This window comes from Bos javanicus, chromosome 25 (genome assembly GCF_032452875.1).
Source record: "Bos javanicus breed banteng chromosome 25, ARS-OSU_banteng_1.0, whole genome shotgun sequence".
In the NCBI taxonomy this organism is placed as follows: domain Eukaryota; kingdom Metazoa; phylum Chordata; class Mammalia; order Artiodactyla; family Bovidae; genus Bos; species Bos javanicus.
In genome coordinates, this window is record NC_083892.1 from 7,657,797 (window position 1) to 7,680,043 (window position 22,247).

At 45.6% G+C, this 22,247-nt stretch overlaps 2 protein-coding genes across 5 annotated transcripts in view; both read left to right on the forward strand.

Moving 5' to 3' along the window:
• The window catches only part of ABAT (4-aminobutyrate aminotransferase), a 239,842-nt gene that overhangs the window by 102,263 nt on the left and 115,332 nt on the right, over nucleotides 1-22,247 (forward strand). The window lies entirely within an intron of this gene.
• Nucleotides 1-22,247, forward strand: part of PMM2 (phosphomannomutase 2) — a 40,121-nt gene that overhangs the window by 1,816 nt on the left and 16,058 nt on the right. For all 4 annotated transcript variants that reach the window (XM_061401096.1, XM_061401095.1, XM_061401094.1 and 1 more), the window contains 5 exons: nucleotides 7,306-7,417; nucleotides 9,793-9,869; nucleotides 10,523-10,614; nucleotides 18,651-18,750; nucleotides 18,863-18,938. In XM_061401096.1, the coding sequence (XP_061257080.1) occupies nucleotides 7,306-7,417; nucleotides 9,793-9,869; nucleotides 10,523-10,614; nucleotides 18,651-18,750; nucleotides 18,863-18,938 (457 nt within the window). The remainder of the gene's footprint in view (nucleotides 1-7,305; nucleotides 7,418-9,792; nucleotides 9,870-10,522; nucleotides 10,615-18,650; nucleotides 18,751-18,862; nucleotides 18,939-22,247) is intronic.

Genomic DNA, 22,247 nt, shown 5'->3' on the forward strand with positions numbered 1-22,247 from the left:
CGGATGCCATGATCTTTGTTTTCTGAATGTTGAGCTTTAAGCCAACTTTTTCACTCTCCACTTTCACTTTCATCAAGAGGCTTTTTTGTTCCTCTTCACTTTCTGCCATAGGATGGTGTCATCTGCATATCTGAGGTTATTGATATTTCTCCCGGCAATCTTGATTCCAGCTTGTGTTTCTTCCAGTCCAGCGTTTCTTATTATGTACTCTGCATATAAGTTAAATAAACAGGGTGACAGTATACAGCCTTAACGAACTCCTTTTCCTATTTGGGACCAGTCTGTTGTTCCATGTCCAGTTCTACCTGTTGCTTCCTGACCTGCATACAGATTTCTCAAGAGGCAGGTCAGGTGGTCTGGTATTCCCATCTCTTTCAGAATTGTCCACAGTTTCTTGTGATCCACACAGTCAAAGGCTTTGGCATAGTCAATAAAGCAGAAATAGATGTTTTTCTGGAACTCTCTTGCTTTTTCCATGATCCAGCAGATGTTGGCAATTTGATCTCTGGTTCCTCTGCCTTTTCTAAAACCAGCTTGAACATCAGGAAGTTCACGGTTCACATATTGCTGAAGCCTGGCTTGGAGAATTTTGAGCATTACTTTACTAGCATGTGAGATGAGTGCAATTGTGCAGTAGTCTGAGCATTCTTTGGTATTTGCCTTTCTTTGGGATTGGAATGAAAACTGACCTTTTCCAGTCCTGTGGCCACTGCTGCGTTTTCCAAATTTGCTGGCATATTGAGTGCAGCACTTTCACAGCATCATCCCTCAGGATTTGAGATAGCTCAACTGGAATTCTATCACCTCCACTAGCTTTGTTCGTAGTGATGCTTTCTAAGGCCCACTTGACTTCACATTCCAGGATGTCTGGCTCTAGGTCAGTGATCACACCATCGTGATTATCTGGGTTGTGAAGGTCTTTTTTGTACAGTTCTTCTGTGTATTCTTGCCATCTCTTCTTAATATCTTCTGCTTCTGTTAGGTCCATACCATTTCTGTCCTTTATCGAGCCCATCTTTGCATGAAATGTTCCTTTGGTATCTCTGATTTTTTTGAAGAGATCTCTACTCAACTGTAAGTTCTCCAAAGGCTCTTTTTGACTCTGAAAGTCCACGATCCACGCACACTTGTAAGTTGTTAAAAACCCATAGTGGTTCAGAGCCAAGGTCAGTAATTCATTGTTTGTAAAGGGCCCGGTAGCAAATACTTTTGTGTTTACCCGCCATATGATCAGTACTAACTACTCGCCTTTAATGCAAAAGCAGCCATCGACCATACATAAACACTGTAGCTGTGTTCTAATAAAACTGCTGTTCAGTTTGGCCCTTTGGTTGTAATGATCTTTGGTTTACATTCCAAGGCTTCTTACACAATATCATTAGAGCCTCTTAACCTTTCTCCCTCTTTCATCCCAAGTAGGGTAGTTATTTTCATTTTAAATGAGGAAACAGACACAGTGAAACCATGACCTTGGTTTCCATACAAGATCTGATAAAAGTCTCTGGGCCTCAGGGTATTGTTATTTGCCAAGTCTGCCATTTTCTGCCAAGGCTTCAAGGTGGAGGCTGTTCTGGTTACTAGGTGTGCCATTCAGGAACATGCTTCTGATTCCCAGAAGGAATCAGGACATATAAGCACAAAGTATGAAATAGCAAAACCAGGCAACCTGCAGTGTATTCCCTTGAAACATTTGAAACATTTCTTTGATTAACATGATTTTTACACTTAAAAAAAAAAAATCTAAGTTTTATGCACTGGGTGCTCCAGGTAAAAAATAAAGCTAATTTAGCAACAGATCTGCATTATACAACCTTTCCCTTCCTCAATAAACAACATCTCAAACACTGATAAGCACAAGGCAATCCAAAAGCAATCAAATGGATTATCTTTTCTTGCAGCTGCTGGAACAGGATATGACCTAATCAGGTAAAATATAACCAGTGGTGTCCAGAGCTTTGCGCATTTCAGCATGCTAGTAGAATGTTGCTGTTCTAAGTGCTTTCCTAAGAAATGCCATTGCATCTAAGAGCAGATGAGACTTCAGTTCGGTTCAGTTCAGTCGTGTCCAAATCTTTTGGACCCCATGAATTGCAGCACGCCAGGCCTCCCTGTCCATCACCGACTCCCGGAGTTCATTCAGACTCAAGTCCATCGAGTCAGTGATGCCATCCAGCCATCTCATCCTCTGGCGTCCCATTCTCCTGCCCTCAATCCCTCCCAGCATCAGAGTCCTTTCCTATGAGTCAGCTCTTCGCATGAGGTGGCCAAAGTACTGGAGTTTCAGCCTCAGCATCATTCCCTCCAAAGAAATCCCAGGGCCGATCTCCTTTAGAATGGACTGGCTGGATCTCCTTGCAGTCCAAGGGACTCTCAAGAGTCTTCTCCAGCACCACAGTTCAAAAGCATCAATTCTTTGGTGCTTAGCCTTCTTCACAGTCCAACTCTCACATCCATACATGACCACAGGAAAAACCATAGCCTTGACTAGACGAACCTTTGTTGGCAAAATAACTTCTCTGCTTTTGAATATGCTATGTAGGTTGGTCATAACTTTCCTTCCAAGGAGTAAGCGTCTTTTAATTTCATGGCTGCAGTCACCATCTGCAGTGATTTTGGAGCCCAGAAAAATAAAGTCTGACACTGTTTCCACTGTTTCCCCATCTATTTCCCATGAAGTGATGGGACCAGATGCCATGATCTTAGTTTTCTGAATGTTGAGCTTTAAGCCAACTTTTTCACTCTCCACTTTCACTTTCATCAAGAGGCTTTTTAGTTCCTCTTCACTTTCTGCCATAGGGTGGTGTCATCTGCATATCTGAGGTTATTGATATTTCTCCCAGCAATCTTGATTCCAGCTTGTGTTTCTTCCAGTCCAGCGTTTCTTATTATGTACTCTGCATATAAGTTAAATAAACAGGGTGACAGTATACAGCCTTAACGAACTCCTTTTCCTATTTGGGACCAGTCTGTTGTTCCATGTCCAGTTCTACCTGTTGCTTCCTGACCTGCATACAGATTTCTCAAGAGGCAGATCAGGTGATCTGGTATTCCCATCTCTTTCAGAATTGTCCACAGTTTCTTGTGATCCACACAGTCAAAGGCTTTGGCATAGTCAATAAAGCAGAAATAGATGTTTTTCTGGAACTCTCTTGCTTTTTCCATGATCCAGCAGATGTTGGCAATTTGATCTCTGGTTCCTCTGCCTTTTCTAAAACCAGCTTGAACATCAGGAAGTTCACGGTTCACGTATTGCTGAAGCCTGGCTTGGCGAATTTTGAGCATTACTTTACTAGCATGTGAGATGAGTGCAATTGTGCGGTAGTTTGAGCATTCTTTGGTATTTGCCTTTCTTTGGGATTGGAATGAAAACTGACCTTTTCCAGTCCTGTGGCCACTGCTGCGTTTTCCAAATTTGCTGGCATATTGAGTGCAGCACTTTCACAGCATCATCCCTCAGGATTTGAAATAGCTCAACTGGAATTCCATCACCTCCACTAGCTTTGTTCATAGTGATGCTTTCTAAGGCCCACTGGACTTCTTAGAAGCCTGCAAAGAGAAGCAGGGCACAAGCCTGGGTGGACTGTTCTCCAGCTTTCTCTCATGAAAAGCTTCAAAGGAACAGAATCGCTGGGGGAAAAAAACAGTACCCCAAAGAACCATATTCACATCACTTAGATTCAACAACAATTGGGTTTTGTTTGTTTGTTTGTTTGATTATGGGTTTATTTTTGGCCACGTTGGGTCTTTGTTGCTGCCCTCCGGCTCTCCCTAGTTGCCACAAGCAGGGGCTACTTTTTCTTGGGGTGCAGTGACTTTTTGTGGCGGCTTTTTGTGGAGCACAGGCTCTGGGCGCATGGGCTTCAACAGTTGCAGCATGTGGGCTCAGTGGTTGGGGTGCATGGGCTCAGTTGCCCCACAGCATGCAGAATCTTCCCAGATCAGGGATCTAACCCATGTCTCCTGCAGGTGGACTCTTACCCAATGTACCACCAGGGAAGTCCTCGCTCTCTTTTTTAATCTTTGCTGCATCACTTCTGAAGCTGTAGTCATAATGGTACTTCACCCCTGAATATTTACACCTGCAGCTCTTGACAGGGACCTCTGTTGGAACCACAACTTTGTGATCACAGCTAAGGAAATGATCAGCAGTGCCCTAAATTGATTTTATACAGGGGTCAGCAAACTTTGCTCTGTAAAAAGCTGCTTGTGACCACAATCGAGCATCTAAACTCCCCTAGCCCCACCACAGGAGGTAGGAAATGGTTGAGGCTCGCACAGCTGCTCACCCCTGTAGTCATGGCTGCAGACACCACAGAGATGAATGGATATGACTGTGTTGCAGTCACTGTACAGAAACAAGCAGAGGGTTGGTTCTGGCCCGCAGGCCTGGTTTTCTGACTCTTCTTCTCCTCCTTAATTTTCCTTAATTATCCCTAGGAAGTCTTCTATATATATATTTTTTCACATTAATTCCAAGTTTTGGGCTCCTTGTGTTTTGTTTTGTCTGGGATGACTTATAAAGGATTCCTTGAATTTTCATAACTAAAGAGTTATTTAGAAACATGACCAAATCAAAAATTGGGCAGAAGACTTAAACAGATATTTCTCCAGAGAAGACAGACAGATGGCCAATAAACACATGAAAAGATGCTCAACATCACTCATTATTAGAGAAATCCAAATCAAAACTACAATAAGGTATTACCTCAACCAGTCAGAATGGCCATCATCAAAAAATCTACAAACAATAAATGCTGGAGAGGGTGTGGAGAAAAGGGAACCCTCCTACTCTGGTAGGGCTTCCCTGGTTGCTCAGCTGGTAAAGACTCCGCCTGCAGTGCAGGAGACCCTGGTTCGATTCCTTGGTCAGGAAGATTGACTGGAGAAGGGATAGCCTACCCACTCTGGTATTCTTGGGCTTCCCTGGTGGCTCAGCTGGTAAAGAATCCGCCTGCAATGCAGGAGACCTGGATTTGATCCCTGGCTTGAGAAGATACCCTGGAGAAGGGAGCATCTACCCACTCCAGTATTCTGGCCTGGAGAATTCCATGGACTAGATATGTATAGTCTATGTGGTCACAAAGACTCAAACATGACTGAGCGACTTTCACTTCACTTTCACTTCCTACACTGTTAGCGGGAGTATAAACTAATACAGCCATTATGGAGACCAGTATGGAGATAAAACTAGAAATAAATCTACCATATGACCCAGCAACCCTACTCCTGGACATATACCCTGAGAAAACCATAACACTGTGTCTCAGTGTTCATCTCAGCACTGTTTACAACAGCCAGGACATGGAAGCGACCTAGATGTCTGTTGACAGGTGAATGGATAAAGAAGCTGAGATACATATATACAAAGGACTATTAGTCAGTCATAAAAAAAGAATGAATTTGAGTCAGTTGTAGTGAGGTGGATGAACCTAGAACCTGTCACACAGAGTGAAGTGAGCCAGAAAGAGAAAAACAAATATATTATGTGCCTATATGGAACCTTAAAAAATGCTATTGATGACCCTATTTGCAGGGAAGGAATGAAGACGCAGCTATTACAGAGAATGGACTTGTGGACGCGGGGGGAGGGAGGGAGAGCGTGGGATGAATGGAGAAAGTAGCAACAGCATATAAACAAGATGGATAGCTGGTGAGAAGCTGGCACTCTGATGACCTGGAGGGGAGGGAGAGGGTGGATGTGGATGGCTGACTTGCACTGTATGGTAGAAATCAACACAACATTGTAAAAACATTTTTTTAATATATTTAAATAAATGGAAAAAGGCCTCTCTGGTGTGCACCTCCCCCCACAAAAAGAAGCATTGTGACAGTTTTGCTGTGTGGCTACTTTACTCCATATCTCTCTCCTGCGGTGGGGGGTAGTTTACATGCTCGACTGTGGTCAGAAGCAGCTGGGTCTTATTTCCTGTCGAAAAATATTTGCTGCCACCTGGAAGGGAGAAGGTGCCTCTCTGACCCATGCGTGTTGAGCATGTCTCCTGGCTGACCTGCCAGACCATTCAGCTCATCGGTGCTCACAAGGGTCCAGACAAAAATAAATGGTACCTTTGGCTTCTGTGTGAAGGTGTAGGTGTTGTGTTTGTTGTTAGTGTTGCGTTTTTAATGTTCTGCGATCACAGGACTCTTCCCCACTTCCTCCCATTCTGAGCTCATGTCTGAGTACAACTTGTGGGGGCCTCTGGGGCCCGTTTAGAGTCACTGACTCAGAGGCCACTAGACTTTCCACTAGGTCAAGACTCCACCGGAAGATGTGGAAAAGATTGCACTCTCTTAGAAGCCCTTCTGCACAATTTTATTAACCATATGCATGTACTACTCTTAATGCTTTTTAAAGAAAAAGAGAAGATTGAACTCTAGACGTTTTTGTACTGAAGTTAAGTGGATTTTTTTGCTTTCAGTTTCTGGTAGCTTTATTTGTGATAAGTGTACAATCACAGCTTTATTTATGAAGATAAGTGTCCATGTAAGTGTACCATTAAGACTGCCAGCAGCAATGAAACAAGGGTTTAAAAGATACTTTGTGGTTTGCCTAACACAGGGATGTCACTTTATCTCAGTTTAAAATTTATTTCGAATTAGCACATGGGTTGGAATTAGCCACAACTTGAATCCATAAATGCAGTACAGTGTAGCATTTGAAAGGAATGGGTCTATGTGCGTTCTGGAAGAATCACAGCTTAATACTGAGAAAGCAAGTCATTGTGCAAGACAGACAGTGAGTCCAACTGGTGTTTCAAAAAGTAGAACCTTTTTTTTATGTATGTGCCTACAGACAAGAGTGTAAATGCACAGGGAGAAAAACAAGCTGGAGCAAAATACAACAGCTGTTACTGTATTATTTGTGTGTTTTAAGCCAGGTAAAAATTTTAACAAGTTTTTTTTTTTTTTTTTCTGATAACTTGATGTCCCTAAGTGAAAAGTGAAAGTGAAGTCACTCAGTTGTGTCTGACTCTTTGCAACCCCATGGACTGTAGCCCACCATGCTCCTCCATCCATGGGATTTTCTAGGCAAGAATACTGGAGTGGGTAGCCATTTCCTTCTGCAGGGGATCTTCCCGACCCAGGATAGAACTCGGGTCTCCTGCATTGCGGGCATACGCTTTACCATCTGAGTCACCAGGGACTCCCCCAGTGTCCAAAAAGCACAGCCAAACAGTAGGTCTTACCTGTAGATGTAGAAGCAGATAGACAAGTAGGAGAGTAAAGGTTGCATTACTCTTGGGGGTCTTAATCTCCCGATTCCTGCATGTCTCCTGACTGTTTATTTTCCTTTTTGAAATGCAGAAAATTACCAAAGACATGGATTGCTTTCTGCAAAAACTGAGGCAGAAGATCAAAATTGGTGTCGTCGGCGGGTCGGACTTTGAGAAAGTACAGGAGCAGCTGGGAGATGACGGTAGGCTCTGCGTTGCTCATTAGGTTTTGGTGAAACAGTAACTTCTTGTGAGGTTATCGGGACCCGTCGCCACTTAGTGTCGTGGTTACAGCCCTGAACCCTCCTGCCTGTGGGGCAGCCTTCCTGCTTCCTCAATGGGGAAACATTTTCTCTGCCCTTAGTTTTTCTTTTTTTTTTTTTTTTTTTAATCCTATAAATACATTTCTGGAGCTGCTGGTGAAGCATTTGGTACTCAGACACGTGGACAGATGGACCTAGAAATGGTGTCTGTGTCTCAGCCTGGAATCCTTCTTGCTGATATCTGTTAACTGCCTTCCTGGCCTCAGTTTGGGCACCATCCAGACGCCCTGCTCACCTGGGTGCTGAGGGGTCCTGTGGGTCTTCACGCCTACTTCTGATGTCCGATTGCTCAGTGTTTCCCAGAGTCACCCAAGGCTCCTCCCCGACTAGGGAACCAGAATCCAGACCCCCAGGCCCAGGAAGCCAGAGACTGACGCAGTGGGTCCGCGGGGCCTGGGAATCGTACTTCAGCAACCGCCTTCAGGAGATTCTAGAGCTGCTTATGTAGTGCTGAGTATTGGAGACTGTCTGCTTCTGTCTGTCTTGAAGACTGGGACTACGGATTATTCATCTTCATGGCCCCAGGGCCGCTGGGGTGCCTGAGATGGGGCCCTGTGAGAAACAGTGGGTGGAGACCTCGAGGGCCTGAGCTTTCTCTTTGGCACCATTGACGTCAGGGGCCAAGAACTCTCTGTTGTCCGATGCATCGGACGCTGTTGAACAGCATCTGCGGCCTCTGCTCACTTGATGCCAGCAGCGCCCCCTCACCCAGGGTGACAACCACACGTGCCTCCAGACACCAGAGATGTCCCTCGGGGCAGCGTCACCCCCAGTTGAGAACCACTCCTCGAGACGTAATACCTTCCAGTGCAAATCTGTGTGGGCTGTATGTATCCGACCGGTTACTGAAAGAGTAATCTGTGGGGGCCCTTTAAAACCCTCTGTTCTGGGCTTCCCTGATGGTCCCAGTGGTTCAGACTCCATGCTTCCGCTGCAGGGGTCATGGGTTCAAGTCTCTGGTTGGGGGGCTAAGATCCCGCATGTCTTGGGGTGCCGCCCAAAACAAAGCTTTCTGTTCCTCTTTCACTAATTGTCCTTGTAGGTGCTCTGTTTAGAAACACCATAAACAACATGTTGTTGTTTGTTGTTTAATTTACTCAGTCATGTCTGACTCTTTGCAAGCCCGTGAACTGTAGCCCACCAGGCTGCTCTGTCCATGGGATTTCCCAGATAAGAATACTGGAGTGGGTTGCCATTTCCTACTCTAGGGGATCTTCCCAATCCAGGGATCAACCCTGTGGATTCTATACCACTGAGCCCACCTGGGAAGCCTGTATAAACAACATAATGGGGCACATTAAGACCCTGTTACCTGGTCCTGATTGCCCTTTCTGCCTCTGATCATGTATTTAACTACAGGCTCAGAGAGGTTTTGTTAGTATAGGACAGTGTCTTACCTTTCAGAGTGTGAGTGGAAACACCAGATTCAAAATAGTCACGAGCCAGAAGAAAGTGAAAGACCCACCTATATGAGAATCACCTGGGGACCTCGTTCAAATGCAGCGCTTGGCCCCCACCCAACACACCGTGCCTGGGAATCTGCACTATAACAAGCGCCTGAAGTTTGAGACCATCCATGGATATGGGCTTCCCCTATGGCTCAGCGGTAAAGAATCTGCCTCCAATGAAGGAAGTGTGGGTTCAATTCCTGGGTCAGGAAGATCCCCTGGAGGAGGGAATGGCAACCCACTCTAGTGTTCTTGCCTGGAGAACCCCTGTGGACAGAGAAGCCTGGTGGGCTACAGTCCATGGGGTCACACAGGGTCGAACACGACTGAAATGACAGGGTGAACGCAGGCAAGATTGATGTGGGTGGTCTTAAGAATCACCTGAAGAGCTTTTTTGAAAACAGATCATCTGATTCTTAACCCGGCCCCTGCAGGTTCTGATTCAGAAACTCCGGGAACATAGCCTCAAATTCGGCAGGTTTTCCTCACTGTCCGGATGACGCAGGTTACAGTGGGGTTTGGGAGCCATTGTTGGCTTTCACTTGCCTTTACAAATGAACAGGCGGAAGGCAGAGACACGCAGTGACCCACCACCAACTCTCCAGTCTGCAGCCTAGTTGTCATTTGTTAAATTGATAACAAAGCGTCTTTTAAAAAAATTTTTAAGGAGCTTTATTCCACCCTTCCAATCTGTTAAGATAGGTCGGTGTTGGAGTTTAACAGTTTTGTTGGCCATGTGTTAATGAAGAAATAGAAACACAAGGTTCAATTCATTGCATTCTAAAGTTTCTTTTGTTTTGTTGGCAGTTATTAAAAAATATGATTACGTGTTTCCAGAAAATGGCTTGGTAGCATACAGAGATGGGAAACTCTTGTGTAAACAGGTAGGTTTGTAAGTATCCAGACTATGACAGACTACTAGTCAAATGTTTTCTGGAAAGGTACTTAAATGCCTCCAGGGGCTGAATGGTAATGAATTTTCACTCTCGTTTTTTAAATTTTGGATGTTGAACCATGTGACGATTACACATTTCAAATTGCTAACTTAATTTTTACAATTGCTTTTTAAGGGTAATTAATATTTCTGTTATGGTAGCAGAGACCAGTGCAGGCTGCCTTGCTACAGACATTTTTCATGCAGTCCTGTGTAGCTCTTATTACCATTAGGATCATTCTGTTCAGACAGAAGAGGAAACTGAAGTGAAACAAATATGTTTTCTATCCGTGTCTGCAGATATTTTAATGGGATAAAAGCAGCAATGAATAAACTCTTCTGGGGCTTCCAGGAAGTACTTTGAGAGATAATGAACATAAAAATCTTGAGTGATGAAGCAGGAAATGGTTCTGACTGAAGCCCTTTCTGGTTTGCCCAATGTTTTCAGCAAATAAGAAAGGGAGAGGAGGAAGGCAGTGTGGGTGTCACCCAGCCCCGCCAGGTGACCTTCGGCCCGCGGTGGCTGAAAACCTGGCTTGGCTGGAAAGCCATTTGAAAACATCTCCCACTGTGTCAAGTAACATCAACATTTTCTTTATCTAGAATATTCAAGGTCACCTGGGTGAAGCCCTAATCCAGGATTTAATCAACTACTGTCTGAGCTACATCGCGAAAATCAAGCTCCCGAAGAAGAGGTAGGTTTGCTCTTAGCAACGAGGTGCTGCTGGAGTACAGCGTCACATCATCTGGCGGGTTGGGGCTCAGTTAACTCCACAGTGCAGTGCTTACAAGGGGCCACCGGAAACCTTCTGCAAGGCCCGCAGTGGACTAAAGGAAAGTGAAAGGAGAAGTGAGAGTGAAGTCGCTCAGCTGTGTCTGACTCTTCGCGACCCCATGGACTGTAGCCTACCAGGCTCCTCTGTCCATGGGATTTTCCAGGCAAGAGTACTGGAGTGGGGTGCCATTGCCTTCTCTAGCGGATCTTCCCAACTCAGGGATCGAACCTGGGTCTCCCGCATTGTAGACAGACGCTTTACCGTCTGAGCCGCCAGAGAAGTCCTAGCAGTGGACAAATGATTATATAAATGATGGCATGTCCACATGACAGGAATTGAAAGCTCGATGCTTTCAAAGACTGCCAGTCAAGGCCCCTGCCTGTGACAGCAGCGTGGGAAACGCATTAGCCCCAGCTGGGGGGTCAAAACTAGAGGCCCCTGGGCCAAATCCCCCCCCAGATCCAAGTTCACTTGGCCCCCACTGTTCAATACAATCTGAATTAAGTGCTGTCGTTTTTTCATTTTCATCCATTCATTCATTCGTTTTTGGCTGTGCTGGGTCTTTGCCGCAACGCATGGGCTTTTTTCTAGCTGTGGCGAGCGGGGCCTACCCCAGGTGCGGTGCAGTGGCATCTTGTTGCGGAGCACTGGACTCCGTGTGCAGCTCGAGGGCTCTAGAGTTCCTGGCTTAATTGCCCAAAAGCATGTGGAATCTTCCCAGACCAGGGATCGAACTGTGTCCCCTGCCTTGGCAGGTGAATTCTTAACCACTGGACCACCAGAGAAGTCCCAGGGCTGTCATTTGAAAGTCTGATTTTAAATGTCCGGGCTCCCGGTTTCTGTTGCATCTGAAGACCCAATAGTTCAATGCCCGCCCTCAGCATGGCAGCAGCTGGCGAGCGGCACAGGCACAGTGCTGCCCCCCACCACCATCTCCAGCCTTTCACAGGCTGTTTGTCTCATTTTTCTGACCTCTCTAGACATTGATTTGTGAACCTGCCTCTTGCTCCAAACACTTATCATCTCAGTTCCCATTTTTAAACTTTACATAATTGTATTAGTTTTGATGAATACAGGTATACATGTTTCCCCATCCTGAACCCTCCTCCCTCCTCCCTCCCCATACCATCCCTCTGGGTCGTCCCAGTGCATCCAGTAGCATTGAACCTGGACTGGCAACTCGTTTCTTACATGGGAATCTTCCCACTCAGAGTCCATAAGACTGTTCTATACATCAGTGTCTCTTTTGCTGTAGGGTTATTGTTACCATCTTTCTAAATTCCCAGACTATGGCTTACTTCACTCAGGCTCCAGTTTCATCCACCTCTAGAACTGATTCAAATGTTTAATGGCTGAGTAATACTCCAATATGGCTTTCTTATCCATTCATCTGCTGATGGACATCTAGGTTGCTTCCATGTCCTGGCTATTATAAACAGTGCTGCGATGAACATTGGGGTACATGGTTTCCTCAGTGTGTATGCCCAGCAGTGGGATTGCTGGATCATAACAGTTCTATTTCCAGTTTTTTAAGGAATCTCCACACTGTTCTCCATAGTGGCTGTACTAGTTTGCATTCCCACCAACAGTGTAAGAGGGAGCATTTAATTTGTAGACTTTTGGAAGCCATTCTGACTGGTGTGAAATGGTACCTCATAGTGGTTTTGATTTGCATTTCTCCATCTTTTCATTAGCCATCTGTATGTCTTCTTTGGAGAAATGTCTATTTATGGTGAATTTATTTTTCTGGAGTTGAGCTGTAGGAGTTGCAGTTGTTTGTCTGCTTCATTTGCTACATTCTGAAGGCTGTCTTTTCATGCAGTTTCCTTTGATGTGCAGAAGCTCCCATTTGTTTATTATTTCCAATATTCTGGGAGGTGGGTCATTCCTGCGTCAGAATGTTCTCCTCTAGGAGTTTTATAGTTTCTGGACGTAGAAATCCAAGTTTATTTTTGTGTATGGTGTTAGAAAGTGGTCTAGTTTCATTCCAAGTGGTTGACCAGATTTCCCAGCACCACAGATAATCCATTGTATATGCCTCCTTTGGATAAAATGTGCATCTCTGGGCTTTCTTCCATTGAATAAGTACCATACTGTCTTGATAACTGTGGCAGCCTGAAGTCAGGTAGGTTGATTCCTCCAGTCAAGATCGCTTTGGCTATTCGAGATACAAATTGTGTGTTCTAGCTCTGTGAAGAATACTGTTGGTAGCTTGATAGGGATTGCATGAATTGCAGACTATATTGATTCTTCCAATCCATGAACATGGATTAGTGTCCTCTTTGATTTCTTTCACCAGTGTTATAGCTATATATAGGTAGTTTCAGGTAGATATATAAGTATTTTAAATGGTGAAGAATTGGAGTGTATAGGAATGCAAGGGTGTGTGGTCCTGCACTTTACCAGTTCCCCGATCATGTCATCTGCAAATAGTGAGAGTTCCGGATTCCCCTGCTCTGATTGCTGTGGCCAAAACTTCCAAAACTGAAAACCCTTGTCTTGTTCCTGACTTTAGAGGAAATGCTTTCAATTTGAGGATAACATAGCTCCCTATTCCTGTGTCATAAATGGATGTTGAATTTTGTCAAAGGCTTTCTCTGCATCTATTGAGATAATCATATGGTTTTTATTTTTCAATTTGTTAATGTGGTGTATTACATTGATTGATTTGCGGATATTGAAGAATCCTTGCATCCCTGGGATAAAGCCCACCATGGTGTATGATCTTTTTAATGTGTTGTTGGATTCTGATTGCTAGAATTTTGTTAAGGATTTTTGCATCTATGTTCATCAGTGATATTGGCCTGTAGTTTTCTTTTTTTGTGGGATCTTTGTCAGGTTTTGGTATTAGGGTGATGGTGGCCTCATAGAATGAGTTTGGAAGTTTACCTTCCTCTGCAATTTTCTGGAAGAGTTTGAGCAGGATAGGTGTTAGCTCTTCTCTAAATTTTTGGTAGAATTCAGCTGTGAACTGGAGGCTTTTGTTTGCTGGAAGATTTTTGATTACAGTTTCAATTTCCATGCTTGTGATGGGTCTGTTAAGATTTTCTATTTCTTCCTGGTCCAGTTTTGGAAAGTTGTACTTTTCTAAGAATTTGTCCATTTCTTCCACGTTGTCCATTTTATTGGCATATAATTGTTGATAGTAGTCTCTTATGATCCTTTGTATTTCTGTGTTGTCTGTTGTGATCTCTCCATTTTCATTTCGATTTGAATGAGTCTGGCCTATCCTTTGCATTTTTGCTATGGTCTCCTTTTGCATTTATTTCTGTAAGATTTCTTTCCTTCTACTAACCCTGGGGAAGTTGCTTTAGGTGTAGAGTTAGGATTTGAAGCCTGTAGCTATGAACTTTCCCCTTAGGAAGTCCCACGTTTTCTCAGTTTCTATGCAAATTTTGTCTGATTTCTTCTTCAGCAGCGTGTTGTTCAGCCTCCATGTTGGAGTTTTTCTCCTGTGAGATCTAATCTTACTGCATTGTGGTCTGCCTACCAAGGCTAGCTTTATGGCCCAGGATGTGATCTATCCTGGAGAAGGTTCCATGTGCGCTTGAGAAAAAGGTGAAATTCTGGGATGAAATGTCCTATAGATATCAATTAGGTCTAACTGGTCTATTGTATCTAAAGTTTGTGTTTCCTTGTTAATTTTCTGTTTAGTTGATCTATCCTAAAGTCTCCCACTATTATTGTGTTATTGTTAATTTCTCCTTTCATACTTGTTAGCATTTGTCTTACATACTGTGGTGCTCCCGTGTTGGGTGCATCTTCTTCTTGGATTGATCCTTTGATCATTATGTAGTGACCTTCTTTGTCTCTTTTCACAGCCTTTGTTTTAAAGTCTATTTTATCTGATATGAGTATTGCTACTCCTGCTTTCTTTTGGTCCCTATTTGCATGGAAAATCTTTTTCCAGCCCTTCACTTTCAGTCTGTATGTGTCCCCTGTTTTGAGGTGGGTCTCTTGTAGACAACATATGTAGGGGTCTTGTTTTTGTATCCATTCAGCCAGTCTTTGTCTTTTGGTTGGGGCATTCAACCCATTTACGTTTAAGGTAATTACTGATAAGTATGATCCCGTTGCCATTTACTTTATTGTTTTGGGTTCATGTTTCCTGTCTAGAGAATATCCTTTAGTATTTGTTGGAGAGCTGGTTTGGTGGTGCAGAATTCTCTCAGCTTTTGCTTGTCTGAAAAGCTTTTGATTTCTCCTTCATACTTGAATGAGATCCTTGCTGGGTACAATAATCTGGGCTGTAGGTCATTTTAAGTATGTCTTGCCATTCCCTCCTGGCTTGAAGAGTTTCTATTGAAAGATCAGCTGTTATCCTTATGGGAATTCCCTTGTGTGTTATTTGTTGGCTGCTTTTAATATTTGTTCTTTGTGTTTGATCATTAATATGTGTCTTGGGGTGCCTTGGGTTTATCCTGTTTGGGACTCTCTGGGCTTGGACTTGGGTGATTATTTCCTTCCCCATTTTAGGGAAGATCTCCTCAAGTATTTTCTCACTTCTGGACCCCTATGATTCGAATGTTGTAGCGTTTAATATTGTCCTGGAGGTCTCTGAGATTGTCCTCATTTCTTTTAATTCGTGATTCCTACCATTCTATCTTCTAATTCACTAATCCTATCTTCTGCCTCTGTTATTCTACTATTTGTTGCCTCCAGAGTGTTTTTAATTTCGCATTATTCATTTTCTAGGTCCTTGTTAAACCTTTCTTGCATCTTCTCAATCCTTGTCTCCAGGCTATTTATCTGTGATTCCATTTTAGTTTCAAGATTTTGGTCATTATTCGGAATTCTTTATCAGGTAGATTCCCTATCTCTTCCTCTTTTGTTTGGTTTGGTGGGCATTTATCCTGTTCCTTTATCTGCTGAGTATTCCTCTGTCTCTTCATCTTGTTTAAATTGCTGAGTTTGGGGTGTCCTTTCTGTATTCTGGCAGTTTGTGGAGTTCTCTTTATTGTGGGTTTCCTCGCTACAGGTGGCTTGTCAAGGTTTCCTGGTTAGGGAAGCTTGTGTCGGTGTTCTGGTGGGTGGAGCTGTATTTCTTCTCTTTGTTCAGTGCGGAGGATGCTGGACTAACACTGGCGTGGGCTCGCAGTGCCTCAGCCACCCTGGGTCTCTGATCAGTAGTGTCCACACTGCTCGGACTTGGTTGTTCCGCCAAATCCGAGGCTGGCCCTGGGTTGCATGCACCTCCCAGGTCCAAGCCGCTCAGGTTCAGGCACAGTCCTCAGAGGCGCAGACTCACTGCTCTTCCCAGGTCCGAGCGCCAATTTGCTCTTCCCAGGCGAGCGTGCGACTTATTCTCCCTGCCACTCATCTGGATGTAAACGCACCCAGGCAGAACCGTCCAGACCCCAGCAAAGAAGCCTGTCATTTTATAGATAATGTGGGGCTGCGATGGCTGCCTGTCACCGGAGGGGAAGGTCTGCTATCTCTGTTCAGGTTCCGTCTGGCGGTCTTAGGTTTGGCTTTTGTTAGGTATCCCACATGCTAGAAGATAGCCTCAGGGTATTCAGGCCAGATTCTTCAGCGATGCCCGCCTCCCTCAGCCCCGGCTAATGGCAGATGCAGGCGTCTGCGCTGAGCGAGTTACCAGGGCTCGCAATCTGCAGTTTTAAATTGTTTATTTATTTTTTCTCCCTGTTATGTTGCCCCCCCAAAGCTCGGCACAGATTCGGCAGGTTTCCTGAGCTCTCCTTCCCGGGACGGAACTCCGCTCTTTGTCTCATTTTTTTGATTTTTTCCTACCTCCTCGAAGATTGCTTTTCTGGGTGCCTGATGTCCTCTGCCGGCATTCAGAAGTTGTTTTGTGGAATTTACTCGACGTTTAAATGCTCATCATCTCCGCCATCTTGGCTCCTCCGATCAAGTTTTAGAAGCAAAATCCAAAATGAATCTGCAGTCTGGCAAGGCCTCCCTCTACCTGTTCCCATTTTTAAATAATAATAGTAACATGCACACATGCCACAATTAAAAGATTGTCAGGAAACGGACTGGATGCTAACGGTGGCTGTTTCTGGGTAATGAGGTTACAGGTGGTTTCTTTGAAATACTTTTCATTTTCTTCTGTTTTCTGCACTTACTGTGTGACACCCTAGTGATTAGGAGGTGAAACGTTTCTGAAACGGCAATTGAATCTCAAGAGATGCTGCGCTTTAAAGACTGATTTCCTGAATCAGGTGGCCCTGCTCGGCTCCTCCTCTCAGAGGGCGGGGCTTTTGGTTTTCTCGTCTTTTCTAGTCTGTCCCAGGAAGCGGGATGGATGAGGCGGGCGGACCTTCAGATCCGTTTTTGTTGGAACTGGGAGGTGACCTATGAGCGTTCGTTACCCTGTGGTGTTGACATTTGCGTAAATTAGAAATTCAGGTCAGTTCAGTCTTTACTTTGAGCTAAGCGTTAAGGGAAAATAAAAAGAGGGTAAGATCCACTCCCGTTCTCAGAGAGGATGTCGTCTAGTGAGAGACCAGCGTGCAGAGTTGCGACTGAATTAGCCCAGGGTTCCTGGTGGATTCAGGAGGCAGAGCTGAGACCCTCTGAGCAGCGTTTGCCCACATTTCTCTTGGGCCTCACTCTGTGCCCCGCACAGGTCAGGCAGGTGCAGTGAGATGTCAGATAGTCCAGATCTTCAGGGGGGAAGTGAATGCTTGATCGATTGCCTTAGTCCTGGTGTTAGAAGCCATTCAAGAACGCATCAGCCGCCCTCCCTTTCTCAGGAATGAGAGTAATGACGTGTCCTTGAGCTGGGGAAACAATAGAGCTCTTTTACTGACAGTTTAGGACCCACAGGCCTAGGATCCCCGCCCCCGAATGATAACCATTGCCCCCCACCCCCGTGTACATGTAGACGGAGTGGGGGACCAGCCGAGCTGTTCAGAGTCCAGGTCAGCTGGGCGGGGGTTGGGATAGTGTCTCCAGTGTACATGTGTTTGCCTCTTTCTCTGCAAGTGGAGCACAGCAGGGGAGGGTCCAGTGAGGGAGACTTTGCCGTTTTCACTTTACCTGATTGAGTATCCATTGCTACTCAGTTAGCAAAGTACTTTTACATAAAGATTTCAGGAGCTCCTTTGGGGGCTTAGAGCGAGTGCCCTTAGCCCCTTTCTGAGGCTCAGAGCGGTGCCCAAGGTCACCTGGTAAACTGTGGCCTGCCTTGGCCTGGAATCTGGTCCCAGCCCCAGCCCCATGGCGCTCATCTTCACAGTAGTGTTACTGAGCTCACCTGGGATCCTCAGCAGCTTTTCCTGTGTCTCTTTGCTTGGTGAAAAGCAGCATTTCACTAAATCACTGGCCACGATGTCTGGATAGATACTTTCAGATTCCTCAGGGAGCGTGAAGAGCTAGTAATTGTTTCCATAGCTCCTTGCTCGCTGTAACATTCTCTGCCCAAGAGCAGCACTGTCCAGCTGAAATGTAATATATTTTTTGAGCTTTCTGCGGTCCTGGGTTTTTTGGTTTTTAGGAAAGAAAGGAACAAGTGAAATTCATTTTAATATGCTTTATTTAACCAAATATATCCAAAATACAGTCCTGTCAAATGCAGTCAATGTAAAGCGTTATCCGGACCTCCCTGGTAGTCCAGCGGCTAAGACTCCACGCGCCCAATGCAGGGGGCCCACGTTCGATCCCTGGTCAGGGAACTAGGTCTCTCATGCTGCAACTAAGACCCAGCTCAGCCAAATAAGTAAATATTTTAAAAGATAAGGAAAGCCTTATTAGTGAGGATTACACTTTTTCACATGAAATCTCTAAACGCTCGTCTCCGATCGGATCAGCCACAGTTCAGGGCTCACGGGCCACGTGGGGCTGGTGACGGCCCACAGCCCAGCACAGCTCCTCCACATGTTGACCGCACCCGCCTCTGCCTGTGGAATTGCCTGCCTCTTAGCCCATCTGTCCTTCTGCCATGTTGCTCAAATGTGTCTCCGGGACCCCTCTCCCCTTCCCCTCCCGCCCAGGGGCACTTTCATAGAGTTCCGTAACGGGATGCTGAACGTGTCGCCGATCGGAAGAAGCTGCAGCCAGGAAGAACGCATTGAGTTCTACGAGCTCGATCGGGTGAGTCTTCCTGAAATAGCCCGGGCATGCGGACACGTGGTGTGCCTGTCTGTGGCCGAGAAAGCCTGCTGTCTACTGCTCTAGACTCTCTGTATCTTTTTGTCTTCCTCAGAAAGAAAACATAAGACAAAAGTTCGTGGAGGATCTGCGAAAAGAGTTTGCTGGGAAAGGCCTCACGTTTTCCATAGGTACCGTATGTCCGAGGGGTTCGTGCTGGGAGGTGGCTGTGGGCCAGTGTGCTCTTGGACTTGGACTCAGTTCACGTTCAGGGCTCATGAGCCACATGGGGCTGGTGACAGCCATACGGCCCAGTCCAAGTTCAGCTCTTGGACTCAGTGCTCAGTTTGCTGATGGGCAGCAGGATTTTACAGGTGGCCCATCCATAAGAGGGAAAGCACTCGCCTGGGACTTCCCCGGCAGTCCTGTGGTTGAGACGCTGCACTCCCAAAACAGGGGGGCGTGGGTTCAATCCCTGGTCGGGGAACTAATCCTGCATGTTACACAGCACAGTTCAGTTCAGTTCAATCGCTCAGTCGTGTCCGACTCTGCGACCCCGTGAATCGCAGCACGCCAGGCCTCCCTGTCCATCACCAACTCCCGGAGTTCACTCAGACTCACGTCCATTGAGTCAGTGATGCCATCCAACTATCTCATCCTCTGGCATCCCCTTCTCCTCCTGCCCCCAAACCCTCCCAGCATCCAAGTCTTTTCCAATGAGTCAGCTCTTCGCATGAGGGGGCCAAAGTACTGGAGTTTCAGCTTTAGTATCATTCCTTCCAAAGAAATCCCAGGGCTGACCTCCTTCAGAATGGACTGGTTGGATCTCCTTGCAGTCCAAGGGACTCTCAGGAGTCTTCTCCAACACCACAGTTCAAAAGCATCAATTCTTCGGCACTCAGCTTTCTTTATAGTCCAACTCTCACATCCATACATGACCACAGGAAAAACCATAGCCTTGACTAGACGAACCTTTGTTGGCAAAGTAATGTCTCTGCTTTTGAATATGCTATCTAGGTTGGTCATAAGTTTCCTTCCAAGGAGTAAGCGTCTTTTAATTTCATGGCTGCAGTCACTATCTGCAGTGATTTTGGAGCCCAAAAAATATAGTCTGACACTGTTTCCACTGTTTCTCCATCTATTTCCCATGAAGTGATGGGACCAGATGCCATGATCTTAGTTTTCTGAATGTTGAGCTTTAAGCCAACTTTTTCACTCTCCACTTTCACTTTCATCAAGAGGCTTTTGAGTTCCTCTTCACTTTCTGCCATAAGGGTGGTGTCATCTGCATATCTGAGGTTATTGATATTTCTCCCGGCAATCTTGATTCCAGCTTGTGTTTCTTCCAGTCCAGCGTTTCTCATGATGTACTCTGCATATAAGTTAAATAAGCAGGGTGACAGTATACAGCCTTGACTTACTCCTTTTCCTATTTGGAACCAGTCTATTGTTCCATGACCAGTTCTAACTGTTGCTTCCTGACCTGCATACAGATTTCTCAAGAGGCAGATCAAGTGGTCTGGTATTCCCATCTCTTTCAGAGTTTTCCACAGTTTCTTGTGATCCACACAGTCAAAGGCTTTGGCGTAGTCAATAAAGCACAAATAAATGTTTTTCTGGAACTCTCTTGCTTTTTCCATGATCCAGCGGATGTTGGCAATTTGATCTCTGGTTCCTCTGCCTTTTCTAAAACCAGCCTGAACATCAGGAAGTTCACGGTTCACGTATTGCTGAAGCCTGGCTTGGAGAATTTTGAGCATTACTTTACTAGCATGTGAGATGAGTACAATTGTGCAGTAGTTTGAGCATTCTTTGGCATTGCCTTTCTTTGGGATTAGAATGAAAACTGACCTTTTCCAGTCCTGTGGCCCCTGCTGAGTTTTCCAGATTTGCAGCACAGCCTAAAACAAATTTTTGAAAAATAAAAACCACTCTCCTGCAGAATCAGCCGTAGCAGCAACTTGCCAGACTAGAAGATGAATTCCAGGCTGCTGGTTCTGAATCCTCACCCAGCAGGATTCTCCTCCCAATGCTTCTTCTGCTCAAAAACGAGAGCATCTTGCTTGATGAACTGTGTGTGACGAAGGGGCTTCCCAGGTGGCACTTGTGGTAAAGAATCCACCTGCCAAGGCAGGAGATGCAAGAGACTCAGGTTCAATCCTTGGGTCAGGAAGCTCTCCCGGAGAAGGGAATGGCCACCCACTCCAGCATTCTTGCCTGGAGAACCCTGTGAACAGAGGAGCCTAGAGGGCTACAGGCCTTGACTGAACACACACACACGCACACACGCACACACGTGCGCTTGAAGAGTAAGAACTTATCCGCCCACCTTTGGGCAGAGGACAGCACGTGGGTGACTCCGTAGAAGAGATGGGACAGGGCAGGGGTCGGAGGGGGCCCATTAGGTCAAGTAAGTCAAATGTGTCTGAAATCCTGTAATATGTGACGAGCAGAGAACCTTAGAAGTCACTTGGGCTGATTTTACAGATCAAGAAATGGGGCCCAGAAAGGAGCAGGCTCTCGTCTAGGTTCCCGGAGCTTCTGCCGACAGTGACGGGCCTGCGCGGCTGTTTCTGTGTCTGATGCAGAGCCCCTCTTGCAGCGCTGAGCGTCTCCACCTTGCAATCAGGTGGAACACGCCCAGCTTTAAGCAGACAGGTTTCTACTGTCAGTGCTGGTGAGCCATTTCTTAAAGCCCTCTCCTTTCACCAGCTCTAATAAGCAAGCATACACTTGCCAGAAAACTAGAGCTGCAGGGGAACTCTGTGTAAAAGATAAATGGATGGGCTGTTAAGTGTCCCGACAAAGCCTTGAAAGGGTTTTTTGTTGCCCATGAAAGCTGTGTGGAAAATCGCCGTCTGTGGGATTTTCATTTTCCTGCACAGCAAGCTGGGTGCATCCTGCTGTTGGGAGGACGCAGCAAGAGCGTGGTGTGGCTGGAGGTGAGCAGGGCTGCAGCAGGCCCTTGGCAGCGTGCGTGCCAGGCTGCTTCAGCGTCTGACCCTGCCCTGCAGAGGCAGATGTGGTTCTCACTCTGAGTCAGCATGCTGCGTCTCTTCTTCAGACTTCAGATTTTTAGATTTTAAGTGAAATGATGTTGGGAGCGGGGGAAGCGTAATGCCAAAATTAATTTGTAGGGACTTCCCTGGTGGTCCAGTGGTTAGGACTTCGTCTGCGAATACAGGGGTGGCAGGTTCTATCGCTGGTCAGGGACCTAAGATCCCACATGCCTCCGGGCCAAAAAAACAAAACATAAAACAGAAGCAACATTGTAACAAGTTCAGTAAAGACTTTAAAAATGAGCCACATCAAAAAATATATGTATATATCCATACCTTAACTAAAAATAAGACAACCACAGCAACAATTATTTAGGGGAAAAAAAAATTCCTAGAAGCTACCCCTACTGCTACTGCTGCTAAGTCACTTCAGTCATGTCCGACTCTGTGCGACCCCATAGATGGCAGCCCACGAGGCTCTCCCGTCCCTGGGATTCTCCA